At 51.1% G+C, this 27,015-nt stretch overlaps 1 protein-coding gene and 1 long non-coding RNA gene across 3 annotated transcripts; both read right to left on the bottom strand.

Moving 5' to 3' along the window:
* Positions 1 to 19,631: 19,631 nt before the first annotated feature.
* Positions 19,632 to 20,980, bottom strand: LOC136485453 (uncharacterized). Its single transcript, XM_066482328.1, has one exon. It carries the CDS (start codon positions 20,436 to 20,438, stop codon positions 19,803 to 19,805), a length of 636 nt encoding a protein of 211 aa, XP_066338425.1. The 5' UTR covers positions 20,439 to 20,980; the 3' UTR covers positions 19,632 to 19,802.
* A 343-nt stretch (positions 20,981 to 21,323) lies between these two features.
* Positions 21,324 to 25,712, bottom strand: LOC136487039 (uncharacterized). 2 transcript variants are annotated; one of them, XR_010767120.1, is made up of 4 exons: positions 25,075 to 25,712; positions 23,070 to 24,401; positions 22,505 to 22,951; positions 21,324 to 21,913 (listed from the first exon to the last, which is right to left on the bottom strand). It is a non-coding gene; the product is annotated as an uncharacterized lncRNA (long non-coding RNA). The 2 variants fall into 2 exon arrangements; XR_010767119.1 differs by having other exon boundaries at positions 21,443 to 21,913; positions 23,070 to 23,691; positions 25,075 to 25,698.
* Positions 25,713 to 27,015: the final 1,303 nt, after the last annotated feature.

The following is a 27,015-nucleotide window of genomic DNA, read 5'->3' as shown; positions in this document are numbered from 1 at the left end:
TGTGTAACTGCGTATGCACGGCGGCACTAGGTGGCCAGGCCATCAGAGCGTTTCGTGATCCTTTGGTGGACTTACCGCGTGGGTCGCCTCACGTGGGCCTTTCTTGGTGGCGTGATCCAGGATTCCACCGGGTAAGTCATTTTCTTTTCTTTTTTTTACAATAAAGATGCTTATACATTATACGATATACCTATATACTATAATACTATGCTTGCCCGTGCTGCAGGGTATGCCCGTGCATACCTGGCATACCCTGTGGCTCCACCACTGCACCGATGTTGCTTGAGATGTTTTAGGTAATGGCAGCAAGATTCCCTCTTGTGCCCCGAAGGATAAACCATGTGCATAATAGAGTTGAGGAACTGGATGTTCCTGGAGGCTTGCCCATATTGCAAAGCTAAATTTAAGTTTGGACTTCATTCCTACATTAGCCCAGTTTTGTGGCTCACATTCAAGATAGGAGCTGCCTTAACTAACATATGTTCAACTTAAGCTTTGTATGTGCAAGTGATATCCAGACCAGTATTGTATTGAGCATCGGCAACCTCCTCAGCCTCAGGGAGGTTACCTTTTGCTACAACCCATGGTAAATGTTGAGCTCCAACATCACTATGATTGTGGACGCGATGATAAAAGTAATTGAAAAGCGCCCTAACTAGCTAGATTAACCTTTCTATTAATGGAGTTGAAGATTTGGATGATGTTCAAGCAGCTGATGAGGACAAAAGGAGTGCAACTGGAACTCAAAGCAGAGTTATTGATGTTGAATCTGTGGTTGTTGTACCAAATGTAGATGAGAAGGCAAGGAGGACAATAGTAGAAATCGAGTCAGAAATAATTGAAGAGGAGATCAATGTAGCTCCTAGATCCAAGTTCTCAAGGTAAGAACTATATGGAAATCTATATGTATATTCCTTCCAGAAAGCTCTACATTTATTACACAAACAATTAACATTATTGCCAAGCAAAAGACTACTATGTAATTAACACAATTTTTTCATGATGGTTTTTATGCTTAGTTGTAGCAGGATCATTGAGGAGCAGCAATGATATCCTCAATAGTGGACATTGTCCTCAATTGGCAAAAGAAAAGGATGAACGAGAACAATAATTGCAGCCAAGCAATATATAGATGTTGTGGAATGGTATATTATTTCCCATGCCACTCATGTGTCTGTTGACTACTTGACTGCGTGTTATTGCAGTTGGCATATCCGCTTGATTAAGATGTGGTATTATACCACATTATTTTCATGATTGCCCTATGTTAGTTCATGTGCCCATGTTGGTATACATAACCATTAGTGCCTATGAGGAAATCAGGAGTGTGCTATCTTCCAACTCGTTAGGATAGAACTGTTTGCTTTGTAATTCAAAACTCTAAATACGTACTATGGTTGCTACCCTTCATTGCGTCATGTATTTGCATGTTACGGACATACGGGCCTGTCATGTGTAAAGCAACCGTTTGGGGGATTAGTAGTGTTATCATATCCATACACTTGAGGCAGAATGGGAAGGAGAATAGAAATAATTTTAATGGTCTATTCGTTGCATAACGTATGTTTCCCCAAAAAGAATGAAACTCAAGCTTGTTAGTAGGTATAGTATCCTAAAAAGATGTGCTATATAGGTGTATAATACAATGAAGTATAAAGTTTGTAGGTGCCATGTGGAGAATAAAAAGAGTACGAGCACATGTGTTTTTTTTTTTGTTGTGTACTAAGGTCTTCTCGATATGTGAGAATTGTATTATTGTCAGGATAGAGGGAGTATATATAAAGGAAGCTGTCAGTGCAATAGAAACGTCTGCCAAGCAGTTTCATCACTACTACATAATAGATTTAAGGAGACATGGCGTTTTTATTTACAGAGACAATCACAAATTGACACCATCTCCTAAAAATAGCTGTAGAACTTTAGAGGCGGTTAGTTAATTTTCGGAGACAGTTAGATACATAGCTGCGTCTTAAAATTAGTTAACAGATCCAGACCTTTTTCTTGTATTCAACAGATTGGATCTAGCTATTATGATAAACCGAGACTCCTTCCTATATATATTTTTTTCGCGAGCGGGATTATACCCGTGTGTCATTAAGAGGAAAAGAGTTTCACAACCTCGCGAGGAACCGGGAAGGCGGCGAGAGGCAACCTCCAACCGGCAGCAGACCTACACTACTGGATACAAAGCGCGGACATTACATGTTTACAAAGTGTTGCGACCAAAGCTCGGACAGTGCAACCAGAGGCAGGAACCCCGCGATGGCCCAATCCTCCCCTTCCCGGAGCAACGAGCGGAGGACGGAGTGCACGCTTGATGCCGGTCTGCCGAAGACCCTCCCGTTCCTCTCCTTCCACAGCGACCACGCGACTAGCAGCAGCATGGAATCGAACAAAGGTCTGTCCGCGGTGACCACCCGAGCGCGCTGACGCAACCACCAAGAGGCAATGTCCTCATCGTGCTCCGGCATCAGGGTGTCCAACTGGAGCGGGCGTAGGAGCACGAACCAAACTTGCCTGGCGAACACACATCCGATGAGCAGATGGGCAACCGTCTCAGGCTCCTGGCCGCATAGCGCACATGCGTCGTCATCCTGGAGCCCATGTCGCTTCCGTCTAGCTGAGGTCCACAGACGCTTGTGCAGCGCCAGCCAGAAAGAACAGCTTGACACGAGGTGGTGCCTTGACCGACCAGAGCTCCTTCGCACCAAGCAGCGAGGTCGATCCATGGAAACAAGCTCTATAGGTCGAGGAAACCGACCTGAGAAGCTCCCAGACGCGAAAATAGTCACAAAGGACCTGAGTGGTTGTCGCTCCCGTGTGATGTCTCTGACCCACCGATCGTTGTGGAGCGCGTCGCGGAGCACGCGCGCCCGTCCCGTCCTGGACGTTGCCGCGAACAACGCGGGGGCGAACAGGTTTAGAGGGCCGACGGCGGCCCAGCTATCCGTCCATAGCTTGGTTGACGCCCCGTCACCCACGACGACAGAGAGGCGGCCTCACACATGGCCTTCACCGTCTTCTCGGCTTTCGACGGCAAGCTCGCCCAGCAGCGTTGGGGCTCCGCTCTGTCCAACCATTCCCAGCGAAGGCACAATGCAAAACCGAAGAATCGAAGGTCCAGCACGCCCAGACCCCCAAGACCGGTCGGCCTGCAAACCACCGGCCAGGCAACCTTGCATTTGCCACCCGAAACCGGGTCAACCCCGCCCCAGAGAAAAGCTCTACGGCGTTTGTCGATCTGGCTGATGGCCCATTGGGACAAACAACGTGCGATGCTAAGATGAACCGGAATGGCTGACAGAGTCACTTTAGTGAGAAGCACCCTCCCAGCGTTGGTCAATAGCCCAGCCTTCCAGGTCGGCAATCGTGCAGCGACAGCATCAACGAGAGGCTGCTCCATCGCGCGATTCAGCTTTCGCAGCGAGAGCGGAATGCCAAGATACTTGCAGGGGAAGACTTGCAGCGCGGCGGCCACCATGGTTTCCTTTTTCGGCCGAAATCTCCTGATATTTTCAATATATCATTTTTATCTGTAGGTACCGATAAGAAAATATCTATCTTTTTCGTATAATTTTTGTTTAAATTTATTTAAATTTACTTAAATTCAAATTAAATTTTATTTGAATTTAGTTCGATATTTCCTGTTTATCCTCTTTATTTGTGGCCCCCGATAAATTTTAATTTTCGAAAATGAAAAACTTAGGGGCCACTACAGACTCGTCACAGCGGATAGGCGTGATGACGCACTTGTCGAAGTTAGTGACGAGGCCCGAGGCGCCGGCAAACAAGCGCAAGACTTCACTCAAGCAGTTAAGGTCCTCGCTGGTGGGGGCTAGCAGGACAACCAAGTCGTCCGCATAGAGCGACGCCCTGTGCGCGACAGCATGACCCGGCAACGGGGTGAGCACCGCACGCCTGTCAGCCTCTTTGATGAGTGAGTTCAGGACCTCCATGACGATGACGAAGAGCATCGGAGATATAGGATCGCCTTGGCGCAGACCGCGAGCATGAGCAATACGACGACCCGGCCTGCCGTTCACCAGCACCTTGGTGCTCGCGGTTGAGAGAAGAATAGAGATCCAGTTCGTCCATCGCCTGGAGAACCCGACGTGCTGCAGGACCTCCAGAAGAAACGGCCAGGCGACGGAGTCGAAAGCCTTCGCGATGTCCACCTTGACGAGCAACGCAGGCCAGTTTCTGGAGTGGAGCCACCGACATGCTAGCTGCACGGTTCGAAAGTTGTCGTGGATGACACGGCCCATGATGAACGCGCTTTGGTATTGCGTAACCATGTCCTTTAGCCTAGCTAGGAGCCAGCCTCCGCGCCAAACACTTGGCGAACAACTTACTGAAACTATGCATCAAGCTGATGGGGTGGAAATCCTTGAGGCGATTTGGTGCTGCGGTCTTCCTGAGTAGAATCATCAGGGCGTCGTTAAGTAGGTGGAAGCTTCTGGCATCAAGCGACCAGAGCGCGTTGAATGCACGGATGATATCCTGCTTGATGATGTGCCATGCAGTGCGGTAGAACAAGCCGTTAAAACCGTCCGGCCCGGGTGCACGGTCGGGCGGCAGATCCTTGATGGTTGCCCAAATCTCGTCCTCAGTGAAACCAGCGTCGAGTCCAGACAGGTCAAGCTGGGGGCAGCAGCGCGGAGACCTCGATCGAGTGTAGGCGCTGGAATGGCTTACCCAAGATGGCATTGTAATACTCAAAGATGAGATCGGACTTAGCGTCATCCGCCGAGAACCAGACGCCTTCGTGGAGGATGGCGGGGATCTGGTTCTTCCGATTCCTATGGCATGCTTGGAGGTGGAAAAACCGTGTGTTCGCGTCCCCCTCCTCAAGGAACCGGATCCTAGAGCGCTGCCGAGCGATAGTGCGCGCCAAGGATGCCAGACCAAGAGAGTGCATTTTGAGTTCCTTCCGTAGCGCCAATTCTTCCACCAAGAGCTGCCTACTATCCTGCGCAGCGTCAAGCTGAGCGATGAGCTCTCTGGACATGAACCGCTGCGCGCGGACGCTACCGATGTTCCGCATGCTCCAGCTCTGTAAGGCCTTGGCGGTAGTCCCCAGTGATATTCTTTAGGTCCTGGTTCGACTCTTCGTGGAAGCGAATTTTAGGCTGGGGTTAAAAAAAATCCCCTCATCTGTCCTACACCAAAGCACAGGTCTAAGGATTAGTCTGTTCTCATAGGACGACGGTGCCGCTGTGTAAGAGTGGGGCAAGGGTTCAAGGATTTTCTAGATCTGTGTGAGAAGGTCTTCTTCTTAATGCAATGCTTAGGGTGGTCATACTCTGGCAGGTTCAGTTTTGATATCGACAGCCCGGCAAGCATCGACATTGGGGAGGGCGCAGTTCCAGGCTTGCTTGACCGCCTCCTCGAACCCCTCAAGGCGCACCCAGAACGCCTCGAAGCGGAACCTGGGTTTAGCCCAAGGTTCAGTTTGCAGTTGTAGCAGCAACGGCGCGTGGTCGGAGCAATCCGAGGATAGGCACCGCAGGTGGTGGTTGGGGAATAGCTCGAGCCAGTCGGCGGAGGCGAACGCACGGTCGATGCGCTCCAAGGTCGGACGTCGCCGTTCGTTTGACCAAGTATATAATCTACCGTGTAGGTAGAGCTCGTCGAGCTGAGTGTCGTCGAGCGCACGACGAAAACGGCGCATAGAACGGCGGCTGAGGCGATCCTTACTTTTGTCCGCGGCTTGATAGATTAAGTTGAAGTCGCTGCAGACCAGCAATGGATCCTGGCCGGCGGCGCGCACCGCACGGAGCTCGTCAAGGAAGGCCGGCTTGAGGTTGTCATCAACCGGGCCATAGACCGCGGTGAGCGACCGAGCCGAGTCTGGGCTGTCTGCCGACGCGACGCGCACCGAGACTGAGTGAGAACGACATGTCTGGGAGGACACCAGCCAAACATCGCGACGCCAAGCAACGACATTTCCCCCGGAAGCGCCGACGGAAGACAAGCACACATAATCAAACGATGTTCCCATTAGATCGGAAGCCATGGAGCCATGGAGGCAGAGAGTACATCAATCTTCGTCTCCAGGAGACAAAGCAGCGAGACGCGCTCTTGCAGCACGAACTCGCGCACGACGTCGCGACGGGCCCGCATGTTCTTAACTAATAACATGGGTCACTAAATGTTGCGACACTGACAGCCCTAGGCCTAGGCGGCGCAAACGGCACCAAGTGCCCGCTGCTTCCTACCTGGGAAAAGTACCTTCATGGCTTCCCGCTTTGACGACGACAGTGGCGAGGTGAACGCAGTCTGGAACTCGGCGAACGAGGCTTCATCAGGCACGACCGTCTCATGGTCCAGGCCAAGGCGTCTCATCATCACCTTTCTCGCCTGCGCCTCCAGCCTCTCCGCGCGGTACTTGCTCTTGGCGGCGAGGCGCGCGCTGCGCTTGGGGATCCAGTCCTCGTCGTCGGCAACTCGCGTGGTCCTGGTCGTGCGCAGCCGCGGCGTCGATGGCAGGATGGGCTGCGCAAGCGGCTTCCTGAAGGATTCGACAAAGGAGCCCACCGATACAGTTGCTGGTTGGACGTAATCACCGTATGAGGCGTAGCCCACTTCCTGAGGGCTAAGATGAGCCGGGGACGCGACCTCAGCACCAACCTGTGCTGGCCCAGACAAGGAGTCGTCAATGAATTGCAGCATGTCGACCCGGCCCAGCCCGCTTTCCGTGATGTACGAGCAGGGGTCGAAGAGAAACAAAGGCCCTTCCTGTGGGCCGTCGGCCCGTAGGAGCGCTCCGCCTGCCACCAGCCCGAAATCTTCATCGAGCGCCTTCCTCACGACGCCACGGCAGCGACTCCCAGAAGCATGGCCGCCCGCCGGCCGGGTTGCAGTCGATGGAGTGGACCCGCTCGGCGCAGACTGTGGCAGCAACTTTCTACGGAGTGCACAGGGACGCCTCAACCAGCATCGGTCTGCGGCCTCGAACTTGACAGGAGACGGTGAGCAGGAGAGCCGGGGCTCGAAGTCAACTTCCTGCAGCACTGGCTCCTCAACACGCGTCATCGTCAACGCAGGAATCCTGCTGGCAGAAAGGCAGGGCATGGCGCCGCGCGGCGACCTGACCGGGCAGGTCACATCACCCACCAGGATGGCACGTGACACCTCACGCGGCTGGAACGCAGGGCTGGACCCACGCCAGAGGTGAGGATCGTCGGCACCGCCGAACCTCGTCGTCCTTGGCCGCGCCCCGCCGCCGCCACGGTCACTGAACCCCGGCCAGTAGCCGTTGAAGTTGCTGTCGCCGCTGTCGCTGTCGTCATCGGCGTAGCCATCATCCGAGGACGGCGGAGGGGTGTGCCAATCCTGGAACTCGACCAAACGGAGCCGCACAAGATAGCGCAGGGCTGGCACCTCATCGTGAATAATCTCGTGAGGCCGGAGGTACAGCAGTGAGCCGCCATCGTGCTCCTCCTCCGGCTCCGGTATGGCCAAGATCTTCTCGTCAGGGATGAGATCGGGGTGGGCGCAGCAGGCTGCGACGAACAACTCCCGCTCGTCTTCGGGGTCCTGCAGGGCACCGTCGGCGGCGATCTCCGGCCGGGCACAAGATGACCCGAAGAGAGTCTGCGCCGTCTCCATGGACCTCGCGTGAGCGGGGATCCCCTTGAGCCCAACGAGGACCCGAAACCTGAAGGCCCCGGCGGACGCCATGGACAGGCGGATCCACCTCCGCCAGCGCAGGAGGAACGGCGCGTCGTCGGGGGTGGGGGTACCCAGAACAATCTCCAAGTCCTCCCGGCGACTGAAACGGACAATGAAGTCCTCCGGAAGATAACGATGGACGGAGACCATGTCCCCGGCGATCCCGTAGACCTCACGAAGGTGCTCCATCATCATCGATGTGGACACAGCCGGGCGCGTGCCAACCACCAGGGCGACCAGGGCCAGGGAAAGTGTGTCCTCCGCAGCCTGATGCTCGGGGGTGCGCGGAAGGACGACCATCTCAAGAAGCTTGGTCCTGGCCCTCGTCTGCGGCGACGCCGGCGGTGCCTGAACCCGCTCAAGCAACGACCGCGTTACCCTGATCGGACGAACCGGGGGGTCCGGCTCGACAGCGCCACCACGAACAGCGTCCCCCCCCCAGCCTGGCCGGCGACCATGGACTGGCCGGCCATGACGTTGGAGTTATCCCCGACATTGGGGCCCGCCTCCTGCGGAGCATCATCCGGCAATGGTCCCGCCGGCGACTGTGAGACCACCAGCTCGGGGGACGGCTGACAAACGGGTGGCACGGACGCGGCACGGCCGGTGGACACCGAGCGCGCCGACCCCGTGTCGGAGGCCTCAGCGCCGCGCCGCGGTGACCAACGACGACGGCGGGAGCCTCTGAATGCGACTGAAGCACGAGCCGGCGAGCGGCCACGCTTAGCATGATTCATGGGAAGAGTAATGCTCTCAGTGTGGTTCTCGATGAGTACAACGAATCAACAGAACAGAAGTAGATTACCTGGTCATAATGAGCATAGTTACAGAGGACGTTACTTTTCTCGCTCTGTTATGTTGTACGCTTGTAATAATACATTGCTCCATGATGGTGCACTATTTATTGTATGCTTTTCGGAACTATTATCTACTATTATCAACGTTACTTTTCCTGAAGTACACATCTTAATATTACTAAATGAAGGTTTCCAGTGGAGACTTCATGTTAAATTCTAATGAAACATCTTGGCTTTAAGTTGTACTCTAATCAACATCTCCTAAATTATTAAACTGTAGGCACCTCCAAGTGCATGTGCTTCAGGTAAGCATAACCAAAAAAGAACATCATTTTTAAAATATGAAGATATTGTATGATCAACATAGTCCCTGCACAATTTCCATACAGGAATATCTTGAGTACGTTGCACAAGGAGAAAAAATATATGACAGCACCATGGTAACATCAACATAACAACTAATGAATACTAATCCTAGAATAACATCAACATCACCACTAATGAATACTGATCTTAGAAATCAGTGAATTACTGTAATATCTTAGCATGCCACCAACACATTCTACACAAAATGACTGAGGGTAACTAATAAAAGTATATAACATGATGAATCAGCCAAGTCTCAAAATGGCAACAGGTACGTACCTGATGGGTACTGGCCACCCGTACCCGCACCCGCCAGATCAAAATCTTACCTGTCGGGTTACCCATATCCGCAGGCGGGTAGAAAATTCATTCCATACCCGCACCCGACGGGTAACCCACACCCAACAATATACCCAAGTTCACACACTAAAATATAATAGCTTCCAGCAAAACAAATCAACAATAGAGCAGCAAAACAGAAATATATCCAGGTCAAGCTAGTTGGAATAGATCAGATGCCTCATTGGTTCATTCCAGCAGACTACAAATTAAATGTGTGCTTAAAAGTAGCACACACACCAGCCTTCCCACTTTTCAAGTTCAGCCACCAGTTTCAACAGTTGCAGCACATACTAAATATTACAAGTTCACATGGATTCATCTACCATAAATCTAAAACTCTGAAATTCTTAGTATTCATGTCCAATAGCTTTTCATCCAAGTAGCGATCCAACTCAGTCTTGAATCCCATTGTTGTTGGCCGTCTACTAGCAACACGAGCCATCATGGAAGATAAGAAATCATCACTTTGTCCTGCTGCAGGTGCTGCTGCAGGTACACTGTTTCCCACATCATCTTCCCCATGGTACTCAAGCATCAAATCAGCCAACAAATTCTTCACTTCCTGAACCCTATCCTCGCACTCCCAACCAGTTGTCCCAAGCAAATCCTCAAAACAAATCAGCAGCACTGTGGTTTTTAATCTAGGATCTAGAATAGTTGCAATGCCCATGAACCCTTGAATATCAATCCAATATTTGTCAAACTTGGCTACCATATTGGCTGACATGGCTTGCACTAAAGGGTTTCCACAAGTTGACCACTCCCTAATCTCCTTTCTAACTTCAGCAATTTTAGTGAAATACATGTTAGTTGTTACATAATCTGTCCCAGAAAATATTTTAGTGATGTCATTGAACAATTTTAGCCTCCCTACAACATCCTCAGCAAATTTCCACTCATCCTCAGATGGCAAGCAAGTGTACAGCCTATCAACACGGCTTGCCCTAATGAAAGCAGATTTGTATGGTAATGCATGACTAAGCATATTAAAAGTTGAATTCCACCTAGTCTTACAGTCAGGACTATCTTAGTTGTGGCTTCCACTTTAACAAACTTAGCTATCTCCTCAAACTTTTCAATCCTTTTTAGTGTAGCTGTCCAATATGCGACACTATCACGGATGTTTTCTATTGCATCTTTCAAAACCTCTAAGCCTTCCTTTACTATCAGATTAAGAATATGGGTAGAACAGCGCATGTGTAACAACTTACCATCATTCAAGAGCTTATGTCTTCCAATATTCCTCACAAGCAGAGAGATTACTGCATCATTGGTACTGCAATTGTCAAGAGTAATGGCTGATATCTTCTCATCAAGATTCCACTGAACCAAGTTGTCATACAATTCTTCACCAATTACTTCAGCAGTGTGAGGAGCAGGGACATAAATGAACCTATCATTCAATAGTTACAAACAAAATCAGATTCCAAGAGTGTTGATTGACAAGGTGACAACAACATGCTGTGCAACCAGATCTAAGAAATAAGTTAGTACCTCATAAGAATATTTCTAAGATTCCAAGATTCATCAATAAAATGTGTCGTGATGGCCATATGATACGAACCTGTACCTTCCCCTTGGTCGATCGGAGATTGTACGTGTGCGGGGTGGCCGGATGCAGGGCACGGCGGCGGGGCGCCGTGATCGCGAGGGAAGGAGAAGAACAGGCGGCGGCTAGGGCAACTCCCGGCTCCCAAAGGAAGCCGAGTAAGTATATTACTCTTGCTTAATTATCCAAGTGTCTCACAATTGATATTTATAGCTAATAGAAATAATACTAATAATACTATGGGCCTTTAGGCCCCCTAACCTATCCGGCTGCTATCAGCCATTAGCCACTAATGGGCCGGCGCCTTTGATACTGGACGCCGGTCATAACATCTCTCCCCGCGTCGACAAACAGCTCGTCCTCGAGCTGTACATCGGGGTAGAGGGCTTTGAAGTCATCGAGAGCTTCCCATGTCGCAGCAGTAGTCGGAAGGCCGTGCCACTTGACCAACAGCTTCCAATGGCCGCGGCGCAGCTCAGCGCGCACGACCTGCTCCGGGGCCGGTAGCAGACGCCCCTCGGAAACGGGTGGCACCACCGCCGGCGTCGCTGGAGGATCACCCCGCCACTGCTTGAGCAGCCCGACGTGGAAGACATCATGGAGGCGTGCAGTCTCGGGCAGCTATAGACGATAGGCCACACGTCCAATGCGTTCCAGTACGCGGAACGGCCCAGCATAGCGAGGACGAAGCTTGCCCTTGGCCGGTGTCGCGAGCGTGTGGGTGGGACGGTGAAGAAGTCGAAGCAGCACCCAATCGCCCACAGCGAAGTCCACAGCCCGGTGGTGCTCGTCGTAACGCTCCTTGGCGTGTTGTTGCGCCTGGAGGAGGCGCTCCCGGACCTCGACCAGAAACGCGTCGCGGTCCCGAAGAATGGCATCCGCGTCCTCCGTCTCAGCCGCCCCCTCCTGGTGGGGCAGCAGGGAAGGCGGTGGGCGGCCGTAGACAATCTCGAACGGAGTCGCACGAAGCGCCGTGTGGTACGACGTGTTGTAGCAGTACTCCGCCCATGGTAGCCAGTCGACCCATGAGCGCGGCCTGTCACCGGTCGCACAGCGCAAGTACATGGCGATCACTTTGTTGACGATCTCAGACTGGCCGTCCGTCTGAGGATGAAAGGCCGTGCTGAGCCGCTGCTGCACCCCTGCAAGGCGAAACAAATCCCTCCACAAGTGGCTGGTGAAGACCGGATCGCGGTCGCTGACGATGGAAGTGGGGAAGCCATGAAGCCGCACGATCCCGTCGAAGAAGGCGCGAGCCACCGACGCGGCCGTGTAAGGGTGGCTGAGGGCGATGAAGTGCGCATACTTGGAGAAGCGATCCACCACCGTTAGAATCACAGATTTACCATGGACCTTGGGAAGGGCGTCGATGAAATCCATGGAGATGTCGGCCCACACTTGGGACGGCACATCCAAGGGCTGCAGGAGACCGGCCGGTTGTGTCGTGGGCGTTTTGTTGCGCTGACACACACCACACGTGCGGACGTAGTCGTGTACAAGCTTGCGGTCGCCAGGGATGTAGAAGTCGTTGCGCAGACGGACGAGGGTCTTCTGGACGCCCTCATGGCCCGTGGTATGCGCCAAGGTCACCACCTGATGGCGCAAATCCTGCAGGTCAGGAACGTAGACACGTTTGCCATGAAGGAGGAAGCCGTCCGCGGTGGTCCAGGGCGCCTCCAACGTCCCCGCGTCCTGCTGCTGCAAGAGGCCGCGTGCCACTGGGTCCTCCCGGGTGGCTGCCCTGATGTCGTCGTAGATGGCGAAGGACGGCCCAGACAAGGGAAATGCTGCCACAGCGTCCTCGTCGCGGCGGGACAGTGCATCCGCCACCGAGTTGAGACGTCCGAGGCGGTATTCCACCGCGAAGTCGAATCCGAGCAGCTTGCTAACCCACTGATGTTGCGGAAGAGTGGAAAGCCGTTGGTCGAGCAGGAACTTCAAACTGTAGTGGTCGGTGCGGACGAGGAAGCGGCGTCCCCACAAGTACGGCCGCCAGTGCCGGACCGCCTGCACCAGTCCGATGAGCTCGCGCTCGTAGGCCGCGAGCTTGACATGGCGCGCGACGAAGGGTCGGCTGAAGAACGCCAGGGGGCCCGACCCCTGGTGGAGGACGGCGCCGAAGCCTGCACCTGAGGCGTCACAGTCGACGACGAACTCGCGAGTGAAATCCGGCATCTGCAAAACAGGGGCGGATGACAAGGCCCTCTTGAGGGCGTCGAAGGCCTCCGCCGCCTCCGTCGTCCAGGCGAACGCCTCCTTGCGCAGGAGACGAGTGAGTGGAGCAGCGATGGAGCCGAAGTCGCGGATGAACTTGCGGTAGTAGCCTGCAAGCCCGAGGAAGCCTCGGACGCCCCGGGGTGAACGCGGCGTCGGCCACGAGGAGACCGCAGCCACCTTGTCGCTGTCCATAGCGACGCCGTCGGCGGAGATGACGTGCCCGAGGTAGTTGACGGAGAGCGTCCCAAAGGAGCACTTGGACCTCTTTAGGTAGAGGCCGTGAGCCTTCAAGGCGGAGAAGACGAGGCCGACGTGCTGGAGGTGCTCGGACCACGAAGAGCTGTAGATCAAGATGTCATCGAAGAAGACCAGCACGAACCTACGAAGAAATGGCCGGAGGACGTCGTTCATCAGGGCTTGGAAAGTTGCCGGGGCGTTGGACAGCCCAAACGGCATCACCAAGAACTCGAAGTGGCCGTGGTGGGTGCGGAAAGCGGTCTTCTCAATGTCCGCCGGGTGCATGCGCACTTGGTGATAGCCCGAGCGGAGGTCGAGCTTGGTGAAGAAGCGTGCCCCGCGTAGCTCGTCGAGGAGCTCGTCGACCACCGGGATCGGGAACTTGTCCTTGGACGTCTTATCGTTGAGCGCGCGGTAGTCGATGCAGAACCGCCACGCCCCGTCCGACTTCTTGACGAGCAGCACAGGGGCGGAGAATGGTGACGAGCTCGGCCGAATGATGCCCTGCTCCAACATGGCGGCGCATTGCCGCTCCAGCTCATCCTTCTGGAGCTGCGGGTACCGGTAGGGCCGCACCGCCACTGGCGCGGTCCCCGGTAGGAGGTGGATGCGGTGGTCGTAGGTGCGCCTGGGTGGAAGACCACACGGCTCGTCGAAGATGGCCCCGTGTTGCTGCAGGAGCTGATCCAGCAGTGGCCGCTGCTGGTCCGGCGTGGTCGCGGCCAGTTGCTGCTGGTGTGTCGAAGCACCCGGGGCGCCCATGCACTGCCACGTGACGCGCTGGTCGCCGCGCTGGAAGGAGACGGTGAGGCCCTCGAAGTCCCACAGGAGAGGCCCCAAAGCTCCCAGGAAGTCGACGCCGAGGATGAAGTCGAAGCAGCCGAGGGCGAGCCCCACACACGTGACGGGGAAGGACTCGCCACCGATGAGGATGGGCAGATCGCGGGCGATCCCCTCGCACGGCAAACGCTCCCCGTTCGCGACAGTGACACGGAGGTTGGTGCCGCCATGCGGAACAATCCCCAGGCGGCGCATGACCGTAATCTGGAGGAAGGTGTTTGTGGAGCCGGTGTCCAGCAGGGCGAGGAGACGTTCCCCGTTGATGGTGACGGGCAGCAGCATGGTGTGGTAGGTGCGGATCCCTGCAAGAGCGTACACGGAGACCACCAGAGCATTTGCAGTAGCCCCGTCTGGTGGTGCCGTGGGGTCCTCGGCAGCGGCGTCCGCGGCGGCCTCTGCCCCGGTGAAGGCGTCGTCGTCGATGTAGTCGGAGGACTCCAGGTAGAAGACACGCGGGCAGATGTGGCCGCGCACGTACTGCTCATCGCAGTTGTAGCAAAGCCCCTGGCGACGGCGCTCGAGCATCTCTGCCGGTGTCAAGCGACGGAAGGTGCGGGCGGGTGTAGCGAGGCCGGTCGGGGTCGGCGCGGTAGGAGCGGGCGCACCGGCTGGAGTCCCTCCCCCAGCGGTTGAGCGAGCCGAAGGAGTCTGCCGCTGGGGAGGGCGAGCGCCACGCTGTGCTGGTGCCGCGAGGGCCGTGGCCTTGCGTTCGAAAGTGCGCGCCAGGTACATGGCCATCTGGAGGTCACCGGGTTCGTGCATCTCCACGTCCACGCGGAGGTGATCAGGCAGGCCGCCCACGAAGAGTTCCGCTTTCTGGCGGGTGGAGATGTCCCGGGCGTGAGCCAGGACCGCTTGAAAACGGCCTGCGAACTCGTCCACCGTGGAGTGGAAGGGCAGCCGGCCCAGCTCTGCCAGGCGAGTGCCACGAATGGGCGGTCCGAAGCGAAGGCGACACAAGTCCTTGAACCGATCCCATGGTGGCTGGCCCTCGTCCTGCTCGAGGGCATAGTACCACGTCTGGGCGTCGCCCGTGAGGTGATAGGACGCCATCCAGGTGCGCTGCGATGCCGGCGTGAGTTGGCCGCGGAAGAATTGCTCACAGTGCGTGAGCCAGTTCAGCGGATCGACGGAGCCATCGTACGTCGTGAACTCGATCTTGTGGAACTTGGGCGGCCCGTTGCCCTGCGCTGATTCCAGGGCACCCCCCCCGTAGCCGGGTGCGTGGTAGGATGGAGGCGATGGCGCCACGCTGCTGCCAGGGAGGAGGAGGCCGTCCGTGCCGCCGTAGAGGGTTCCCGACACCATCGGTGCGCCATGATCGGGCACATGTGACCGGGGGGGGCACCGACGTGTAGACCGGCCCGGATGAGTTCAGCGCCCATGGCGGAATCTGGGACGGCGACGGCGGAAAACGGAGTTGATGGATCGGAACGGACGACGAAGTAGGCGATGGCGCCGTCGAGAGCCCTGCGTCGGAGGGCATCCCGTAGGGGTAGGAGGCCGGCTGCGCGTGCTGAAGGGCGACCGACGGGGACGGCGGAGGTAGGAGCGGCTGATGCGGCGACGCGCCGTACTGCAGCTGTGGTGCGCCATACTGTGGCGGTGAGGTGTTGAAGAGCTGGAGCATGGTGTTCATCGTCAGTCGCAGCTCGGCCAAACCATGGCTGAGGTCGACGATCGCATCTGTCGTCTGTTCGAGCGTGAAGACGGCGCGCGGCCCCCTTGGCGCGCCCTGTGCCAGCGGCTGCGAGGAGGTCGGCACCAGGGCTGACGTTGATGCGGCTGCCTGGGGCAGGACGCCGGAGGCGGAAGGCGCCGGCGTGGATGATGGCGGAACGGCGGCGGTGGAGGGCTGGATCGACATGGCTCTGATACCAGGTTGATACGAACCTGTACCTTCCCCTTGGTCGATCGGAGATTGTACGTGTGCGGGGTGGCCGGATGCAGGGCACGGCGGCGGGGCGCCGTGATCGCGAGGGAAGGAGAAGAACAGGCGGCGGCTAGGGCAACTCCCGGCTCCCAAAGGAAGCCGAGTAAGTATATTACTCTTGCTTAATTATCCAAGTGTCTCACAATTGATATTTATAGCTAATAGAAATAATACTAATAATACTATGGGCCTTTAGGCCCCCTAACCTATCCGGCTGCTATCAGCCATTAGCCACTAATGGGCCGGCGCCTTTGATACTGGACGCCGGTCATAACACCATATAACCTCTCTTTTGGTTGTCAGATGTCCACAAATCTGTAGTGATGGCCACCCTTGACTGAATTCCAGCCATATATGCAATGGCTTTTTTCTTCTCCAGCTCATATTGTGCCACAATATCAGATCTGAAATAAAATATAAAATATTAGGAAACTGATATGGGCTCATACAAATGGCATAAAGGATGCGGGCTCATAGATCTTATACCTTATTGTGTTCCTTGTCCCAATTCTAAATAGTGGTTGAAGTGCGCCAACAAATCTTCAAAAGCCAACATGATCAACCATGCTTAAAGGGTACTCATGGAGAACTATCATGGCACTAAGTTCTTTTCTAGCTATATCTTGGTCAAAGGTGTAGTTCTCCACTGAAATTGTGCCTGCCTCTGTCCTATCAAATCTCAAACCAGCTTGTACCATTGTCTGCCCATTAAGCTTGATCTTCTTTAGCACACAAGTCTTCAAGTGATGCTTCAAATGGTTAGTCCCATTTCTGGACAACCCAGAAAGTTTCTTCCCACAATGGTTACATTTTGCATATTCACTGTTGCCAATCTGCACTTTTGTGAACTCATTCCAAACGGCAGATTTGAGCTTCCTCTTAGAACCAGCAATGATCTCTTCCTCTTCATCGTCATCATCTATCTCAATTGGCAGTGAATCATTGGTCGATTCAAGCTGAGGTGATCCAGAGATTGGAACTGAATCTGATTGCACTTGTGATGCTTGTGACCCACATTGCGGGTTGCTGCTCCCATCACTAGCAGTAGCTGACATCTTGTTCAGTCTGTACAAGCACATCGAGCAATTAGCTCAATAAAAAATAAGCTAGCAGATCACAAATAGACCAAACCTGAATATTTATTTATGATTGACCAAAAGAGCTACTTGCTTGAGAAAAACAAATCACGTGAACTACTACTAGTGAAAAGAAGTAATTTAAATACTTAATTCAGTAGCCAAAGATTGCTAGAGTAGTTCACGGATGGAAGATGCAAGCTTTCTGATCAAACAAATGAAAAGAGCAAACTGCTGTCATTTCTGGACACTGGACTGAAACTGAACTGCACTCCAACATTCAGAGAAGTAGAAAAAGCAAACGAATCAGAATGGAGGGGCTGCACTCCAACCTGCTGAAAAACTGACGAACGAGCAGAAACTAACAAGGCCACGCATGGCCAGGAACAAGGGCAGCTCGATGCAAGCACGCCTGGTGCTGATGCGCTCGTTGCTGGACTCTGGCTCGGTGAGCAGCCCACCAAGGGCAAGCACGTTGCTGTGCTGATTTGCTCGGGACTGGAATACAGGAGACCGACGAACGCAAGAATAGAGAAGAGAGCGGCACCAGGAACCAAGGAAATTCGAACTAAATTAAAACGACTTGCTCCCAAAACTTGCATAGGGGATCACAACAAGATTGAGGAGATATCCCGAAAGAATCATCGCCCAATTCCAACTCAAATTCCCATAAATCCCCATCTTGTGTAAGAACTCAGTTTTCCTCCTAAAAACGAAAAACAAATCGATCTCTGAGCTCGTGCCAAATTGAACAGGTTTACTTGGAGGAATCGATTAGCACATATCACTGCTCGTCATTAATCAACCAAAATCACCAAAAACCATCTCGACCAAGAGATCGAAGCAACAACAGGGAGGAAGAAAAGAACGAAGAACACTGGCACCAGAAACAACTTAGCACAAGATAATTTCAACCACCAGATGTCACGGTGAGGTTAAGGCCTCACTTCCCAAAACGAAAATCACACGCTACACAGACTAGTTTTTGGTTCATCTGTGGACCTCTCACACAATGAAAGCCATCATCTTTGCTAGACCAATACACAATCTTGCATATATCTGAGCAGAGAAAGTCATCTTTGCTTACCCAAGGCTGCGTTTGAGGTGCTGATTTTGCACTTTCTGAGCAGCTGCAGCTATGCTCGTTGGAGACAGGGGAGGCCGACCACCCTTCTTGGCCGCAACCTTCTTGGCCGCCGGACCAACAGGGACGCCCTTTGGCTTCGGCTTAGCAGCAGCGACCGGTGCAGTGGCTTGTGCAGGAGGTGGCAGGACGAGCGGGGCAGGCGTCGGGGTAGGCGGTGCACATGCGCCGTTCTTCGTCGCCTCCTCCGGATCCGGCGGTCGCAGGACGACGTCCCTTCGGGGACGGCGCAGGGTCAAAACTCAGAAGGGCAGAAGGCAAATGGGATCAAGAAGAACAACTGCAACTGCAACAATGGATTTCGAGGTTAGGGTTGAGGAAGAGCATCACCGACTATCATCTTGTCCTATTCCGGAGTTCTCCACCATGGCTACCGGAGATGGCGACGGCGACGGCGCTGTGCTCGTTGGGGGCACTGGTGGGGACTGGGCAGTGGAGACCGGAGACGGCGTGGTGGGGATTGGGGAGAGAACGGCAGAGGAGAGAGGAGCGGCAGAGGGCAGAGCCGTGGAGGTGGAGCCGCGGAGGGGCGGCGAGCGGACGGCGCGCGTGGGGTCGCGCGAGCCCGCGACGCCGCGATTCAACCGCTGGTCGTCTGATAGCTGGTGGAGTGGAGTGAGGATGAGGATTATGGTTTGAGGGAGTTCTGGAATATATATACTCATATGCTTATATGGGCCAAATATAGGCTATATGCTTATATGAGCTAAAATTGCAGAGGTTGGGTATTATTTATGCGGGTTTTTTTTACCCGTGGGTATGCGGGTATGGGTAGTATACACCCACACCCGTACCCGTATACCCGATGGGTACAAGAATTCGTCCACCCGCGGGTGCAAAATGTCTTCCATACCCTCTCCTTATCGGGTAAAACCCGTCGGGTACTCGGGTTTCGGGTACCCGTTGCCATTTTGAGCCAAGTCAGGGGTCATCAGGAACAACTGACTGAAGCACACATTCACACAGAATAAGACGACTACAGATCATTACATCTCAAACGAACTGGCTTACTGGACAGAAATAAACATCACTATAGGCACCTCCAAGTGCATGTGCTTCAGGTGAAGCATAACCGAAAGAGACTGGACCAAGGGAAAGCTTCGACAGCCAAGCATTGGGTAAATACTAACATACAGTTCAAATGCACAAATAAGCTGCGATAGCTGAGTTTGAACCAATATAATAATACAGTTGAAATGCACAAAAAAAAAATGCTGCAATAACAGAATTTGAATAAACAGGGGCATGAGGTATCTCAGTATGCATTTCAGTTTCAGTGTTTCAATAAGTCTGCTTGGGGGCATGACCGAATTAACAGTCACAGAGCCAACCAAAGTATGCATTTTGCCTTCTTTTTTTTTTCCCTCAAAATCACTTGCAGTTGAACCTCCAAGGTCATGGCACCTGCAAAATCGATCAAGGCGCCTAGCATAGCCAGTTCTAAGCGAAGCCTCAGTAACACTAGACAATCATCATGTTACTACTATATAAAATTTTTTAGTTAAATAGTTACATGACCATGTCCTTCGACAGCACTTAAACTTAGAACAAGCATCATGAATCACAATTAAAGATGACCTAACTCAGTGCAAACATACATATATATAGATTATATATGTGCAGTTAATTACATATAATCCTTCAGTGAATCCATAGCATCCTCGTCCTCTCCATCTTCCTCGTCAGAGTCGCTCTCGTCACCACCTTCTGAGGGGCCCCAGAGGGCATCGATCTTGGCTCTGACACTGGGCCAATCCCTGTCGATTCTCGCCTGCGCTTCAGCCTTGCGCTTGAACCACTCATCGTCGACCTCGACGTACCCCTTCTCCTTCAGCTCACTGCGCATCCACTTCTGAAGCTTCGGTAACCTCTCCTCCACCTCGTAGAACGCCCTGGCCAGGACGTAGAGCCCACACAGCTTCTTGTCCTCCTCCTCCCCCGGCCGCGGCACCAGCTCCGGGTTGCTGCGCTTCAGGGCCTGATAGGTTGGCGGCGGAGCCTCCGGCTTCTGGGCTAGGATCCACCGAATATCCTTCGCCGACAACAGGTTCTTCACCCCTGCCGACTTCTCTGCATCTGCACAGGCGGACGCCGACGCCGCGGCTGTCTCCTTCCTTCCTGAGGCGCGCGGACGAGGCATCCGACCAGACGCCTCCTCCTTCCCCGACTTCCGCTTGGTGGAGCACCTCCTCAGCGGTCCCGTCGCCGCGGCCTCCACGCTTTTGGCGGTGCGCCGCCTGGGCGAACCTTCACCCCCTGCCATCCGCGGCAAATCGGATCCTTCTCGCCGGGAAACCTCGAGCTTACAGCGATTGGAAGTGAGATCTGGCAACCCTAGCTGTCGATGGCGCGGCGGCGGGGTGGCTGGATCTATATGGGCGGAGGCGAACCCTACCTCCCTCCCTCCTGATCAGGTCGGATTCGGGGAAAGAGAGACCAAGTCGGAATTGGACCGAAAATGGAGGCTGCAGTCGTCGGTCCAGCCCCGTCTTGGAGAGTTGGACCAACTCCTCCGCGCCAGTTGGGCCGGGCCCAACGTCGGACGTAACGAAAAGGCTTTCCAGCTTCATTTAACATATTTCACGAATTTTAACACCATTAAATTTTGTCAAACAAGACGGTGTCAAATGAACTTTTTTCTAGTAATAGTGATGTAACAATGCCATGATTTGTGGAAAGAAAATTTTATGTTTTAACAAGTTTTTAAAACATGTTTAAATATTTATTTAGTAGTTTTGAGAGTTGAGAAATAAGATATCCGGTTATAGAATTTGATGAGAAAAAATAAACCATAAAAAGGCTTTTATTTGTACTAGTTGAGTGTCCGTGCGATGCTACGGGGGATATATAGATAGAATCTCATGATATACAATCACATAGACAAAACATACTTAGATATACCTTTTGTCTTTTGTCAATGGATTGTAGTCATCAGAGTGTTGCACCGACAATTTCTTTCCATCCTTTTGTTTATCTCTGTGTACGCTTACTTCAGACCTCATATGGTCATTCATTTGTTCCTTCAATATGTTGATCCTAAGTTTGTGTGTTGTGTCGTTGCTCATTTGTTAAATTCCTCCTATGAAAATTCTCCATACAATGCAACAACAAAAAATAACACCATGGCAATTAAAGTTTAAACATGTGTTATATCATTAGAAAATAATGTTTAGAGCATGATCCAACATTATGTTTATATCCAAAACTATTACTCATCACGCATGAACAATTCGCACAAAAGCACACAACTACGTTGAACTTGTCACTCAAAACCAAAAAGATCCACACAAGATGCTTGTTATCTTGTACGTATTCTCGTAGAGTAGTACAAGCACAGATTTGCAATATGTTTCAAGAAATTCTTCGGATCAAACAATATTGACGCAATCAAATTATTCTTTTCAGAACCAATTCTCTGTTGAGGTAATTAATGATTACAAAGAAAAAAAGGACGAAGACATTCAGAAAATTAGTGCGCAACAAGGATCAATGAATATTGGCTCCAGATCTTGAGGCTGTGGCCCGGTTTTCTTCTGTGCTTCAAGTGCTGAGGCTGTTCGTGGCTGCCATTGTATGGGACCTCAGGGCCCACAGCCAACATCCCTTTCTGGAAGTTGCCCACATCCCTTTTCAGTTAATAAAGCTTCTATTTCAACAATGTTGACCAGCTCCAAACTCCAAACTGATCAAGCCCAGCTCCTCCTTGAAGCCGTCAAACCTCACCATTACCACTGGAAGCTGATAACATGCAATGCTCAAAACATAAACAAAGTGACATAAAACAAGTGCTTACCGCATAGAAGCGTTGCGGCCATAACAAATGCAGGTAAGCAACTGATCTAGATAATCTTATCTAAACAATGAAGACTATGCCAAGAGAGAAAGACATCCATCACTCTGGCCTTCTTAGGGGGAAACATAAACAAGCTATATTAGAACAGATGTTTAGATATGCTATTATTATTAGCATCAGCCCGGCCTTCTTATGGTTAACAGATATGAGACATCTACCAGTAACTTGTAAATACTGTACATAATGCTATTTAAATAGTGTAGAAACAAATATAGCCGTTTTAGACCATGTTAGCATGTCTCCAAACATTATTAATAACAACAGACACTCTTCTCTGTTAAATGAGCATAGCAGTTTCGTGCCAGTTAATATAGCTGCAAACAACCCAATGACAGAAATTGTTGTGATTGGTGAAGCATATTTATACAACTAAATAAAAGAAAAAAATTACACCAGAGAAATTCCTGTCCATGGATCCTTATTCTTTGGTGTTCAGTAGCTAATTAGAAATATATTGCAGAGTAAGATGTACTGACCTTGAATACAAGTTCCCCTCTGACCAACTTGTCCAACGGTAAGTGCTGAAGCAACTTGGTAACCTTGCTCCTGCATTTCCCACCATTTCTTGTCTAGTCCTATCATCTTTCATGAATCAAAACGTCTAATAGATGAGACCTCAAAGGAATTGACATTGTCTACAAAACATCTCACAGATAAATCCAGATTGATATTGATTAGTTTTGTTTTACAACCAGATTGTTACCGCGGTGAGGATGTCTAGGGAATAAAGGACCAGATGCTGGACATACACCAAAAAAAAATCTGAATAACCACTAAACCAAATGGAACATGCACCAGCAGCCTCTCTCAGCAGCAGTAACCTACTTGCAGCCTGCTCTTCAGCTCTGCCTCATTTTGTGATAGCTCACCTCCTGCCCCTCCTTAACCATCTTCTCTCTCATCTTCTCAAGCTTTGCACATGCCTGCAGGTCAACAAACATAGGAAACAGTTAAGACAAGAGCTTGAAGAATTTGACATTATCTGTTGTAATGTAATTCACCAGTAAAGATAAGAATGCTGCTTGAGATAATATATAGTACCTTGATGGTCTCTAACAATGCTGATTGCTCATGTACAATGCTCCTTCTTTGGTCATTTTTTTGGGTCTTCATGGATTCACTCTCACCGAACAAGTTAAATAACCCAATTTATCATGTGATAATTCCGTACTCTAACATGTGTTGGTTTTTCCATGGTCCCAAACAATCATGAGTTGCAACAGATAAGTAAAATTCATTCTAAAACAGAAGATTAAGTAATTAAATCAGGTTGTGCTTGAATATACTTTATGTGAATAAAATAAAATAATTTTGATCAAACAGCAAAACATGTGAGAAAGCCAAAGTTTACCACCTGCAACTTAATTGGGCTTGATTGGTACGTTAGACAAACTGAAAATTAGGAGGAACTTGTTTATAGCACCACAAAAAAGTAAAAAAATGTCCCCCTTTTTTCCAAATCTCATCTGCAAATCAGTTTGGTTGCACAATTTGATTTGCTTACTTTTAGGAATAGAAGTGATGGATCCATTCAGGTAATGGACCTGAGCTCTACGTCGAAGATTCAGAACACGCAGTGGATGACCTCTTCGCGTTGGGCCATGCACGCAGCCAAAGGACGGCGCAGTTGGCTGGGGCAAGCAGGTAGAATCGGCTTGAGCTCCTATTCCACCGAAAACACATGAATAAACATCATAAAATACGTAACTATGCATTGATAAATCTAACACCAGGTACACACTGTGCTGAAAACAAACACAATTACAAAGCTGTTACAAACTCTCTCTTTCCAAGTTCAAGAGCAAAGCTCCAATACACAACACAATAACTTATTGTGAGTCCAAGAGGTTTAGTTTGGACCTCTCTGGCAGATTTTTTTATTGTTGCTATGGAGTGGATTCTCAAACCATTTATGGATGAACAATGTGACAGGATAGATCTAGGTAACAGGGCAATGACTGAATTTGTTAGAGTAGCTCTTTATCTGCTATTTTGCGCTATAAGATTGATGTTTGCATCAGAAGTTCAGAATAACAATTGAAACAAATTTATCAAAGTTAAACCCATCAGTCAACATCAGCATGCCTGACATCTCCAGATGCCTCTCCCATCATCCCAAACCCATCGGTAACCATTGGCATGCCCCAACATCTCTAGATGCCTCTCCCTCCTCTCCTCCTCCAAACCCATCGGTAACCTCTCCCTCCTCCCAACAAAGACAAATAACTAACCATACTTTTGAAGCAGACGTGCTCTAACTTAAACCAGCAATGGAGTTCCCCACCTCATCATGCCAATTACTTGCTGATCAGCAATATCTGCCTTTCAAACACCTGTCCGAGGACTATAATGCTATGAGCCTGCAAACAGACCCTGTACAATTTTACAATTTTAGCCAGTTGTCTGATACCAATAGTGTACCATAAATGCTAATATTTTCTTATAACTACATTCTTCAAATATACAGGAGGTCAAACAATCATCAGGACACAGATCGGAGAGGGTGCTACCTGTTTGTTTCTATTGGTAGCCTTCACTGTACAGATAATCAAGAAATATTGTTCACTTGTTTAGTTGTTTATTAGGTGATACATTTCATCGTACAGGCATGTAAGGCCACCTGATGCCTAAGTACCTATTTTGCAGTTTTTGTTTAACAAAAAATTATATGATTGTGCACTTCAATCCGATCTATTCAATGTTACAACCAATCCAGCCCCAAGACAGTGTTGATAAAGATTTTTGCAGGGCAGATGATAAGAGTCCTTGATCTGAGTTTTTAATTTTCATGTTCTTGGTCATATGAAATCAGGTGTATAATTGAAAAGTCGGGGCCTTATCATAAATCCCAAAGTTAAACTCGGTGGCAACAATACAAGATTAAAAAATGAATCATCCTATACCCCAAGCACAGCGAACAGAAGCAATTAACAAGCAACATCATAGAAGAAGAAACAATAATCTGACTCCGGAGATGGACCGCTCGCTCCTTTGCTGCAAAGCGGGAGAACAGAAAAACTAAAGACCGAGGTTTAACATCACGAACCTGGAAGAGGGGGCGGGGGAGCAAAAAGGTCGGCCCTCTTTATCGACGGGCGCGTCGGGCCCTAGGTTTTCGGCGCAGAATCTACGCTATAGAGAGTCGTCAGCGGGACGGCGGCGCGGAGGCGCGTGCTGGCGCAGGCAAGCGCGCCGCCTCTGGAGATGACCTGCGGGGGCAGGGAGCAGGGACGGGGTGGGGCGGGGCAGCGGCGTCCTCCTCGACGCCGATGCGAGCAATGAGCTCGATCTCACTCTCCTTTGGCGGGGGCGGGGACGGGGGCACCTATGGGCTGCCGCGCATATCCTCCTCGCCGCCGATGAAATGGGGCGGGGCAGGCGTCTGCGGGGTAGCAGCGGGGAGGCGGTGGGATGAGATGGGGCAGGGGAGGCCTCTGCGGGGTAGCGACAGGGAGGCGGTGGGATGAGATGGGGCAGGGGAGGCCTCTGCGGGGTAGCGACAGGGAGGCGGCGGGCTCAGGGCGGGGCGGGGCGGTGCTTGGCGTGTCAGGGCGGCGGCGGCAGGGGAGGGGCGAGGAGGCGGATTGGGTAGGGTGTGGTGTGGGGTTTCAGCGTCAGCGGGGGAAGCGGAGCTTCTGTTTTTTTTTCTCGGGTTTTTTTTATCCATAATATATATAAATATAAATAATATACCATTATAATTTTACAAGTCTAGATTTACGTCATTACAAATCGTCTATTCTCTCATCCATACTATTTTTTACGTCTCCTATGTACATGGGTCCACTGTCTGACACGTATTCGTACATGGGCCCACATGGACCGTGAACCCCTTGTGACGAACATGACGATGATGGCGGGCACGGTGGAGTTTGCGAGCGGGGGCTCTGCGGCGGGCGACGAGGTGAGCACACCCTTGTGTGCTAGCCGCAGCGGGTATAAGGGATCTCCCGCCATGGTGATGAGGTCCCGCATGGTGAGGGCCAGCACATCAGCGGCGTAGGACAACGCCAGGGCACTCGAGCTCCAGCGCCATCTTAGCGCACGTCACAGCCTCAAAGGCGTCCCTCGCTGACGAAGCAGACATAGAAGAAGAACGGCGAGGAGGAAGAGCGGCAACGAACAAGTGCCTCGAGCGCAGGTTGTCATGCCGCTTGCGCGCGGGCCACCGCGGGCGCTGGTCCACACTGTAGCTCTTGGTGCCAAAACTTAGCGACATGACCATTACTCCTAACAAATATCTTCTGACCTTCCTCAACTATTGTGCAAGTGTGATTTGCCCTTCTCAATTGAAAATTAGATTTTTAGAACTACCTCAGCTCTTAAAATCATCTGATTTACCTCCATGGACGGTTTTAAAAGTGCTTTGTGAATTACATGCATTACGTCAACTGTCTTATTTGGTGCCACATGAGCAAGGGGAACATAAATCATACTTAGCAATAATTTAAAGAGCTCAATTAGACTTTATAAAAATATAGGAACATATTTTTTTCAAAAAAAATATCCATTTTTCTAGAATAAATACTTATTTAAAATACTAAAATCCTGTTTAATATTAGAATTATTTAAAACTGTTCCAAATATGAAACGGACATGCAGAGCAAAACAAATCCTTGTTGACCACAGTGTGGATCACCATATAACCCCCGTGTAAACGGAAAAAAATGTTTTCTTGACAGCAATGTCTAGCTTTAACCATGCATCGAGACATGCACGGAAAATTCCAAAACACACACACACACACACAGACATATAATGATAAATTCTCTATTACTATATATTAGATATATTATTAACATAGATTATATATAGATATATATATATATATATATATATATATAATATATATATATAGAACTACTATTCTGTAGCTGGCCATTAGAATAACTTATTCTGTAGCCCACTTTGAGTTACGATAATTACTATGTTAATTTACGAGATTTACAGTAACTCCTTACTAAGTGGTTACTATAACGTTATGGTA

The sequence above is a fragment of the Miscanthus floridulus genome, chromosome 10 (assembly GCF_019320115.1).
Source record: "Miscanthus floridulus cultivar M001 chromosome 10, ASM1932011v1, whole genome shotgun sequence".
Taxonomy (NCBI): Eukaryota; Viridiplantae; Streptophyta; class Magnoliopsida; order Poales; family Poaceae; genus Miscanthus; species Miscanthus floridulus.
The sequence above is the reverse complement of the archived record's forward strand: the minus strand, read 5'-3'. Positions and strand labels throughout refer to the sequence as shown.

What these genes read in the sequence shown, in the direction of transcription:
- LOC136485453 (XM_066482328.1), bottom strand. Translation starts at nt 20,438, where the DNA reads ATGGCAGGGGGTGAAGGTTCGCCCAGGCGGCGCACCGCCAAAAGCGTG.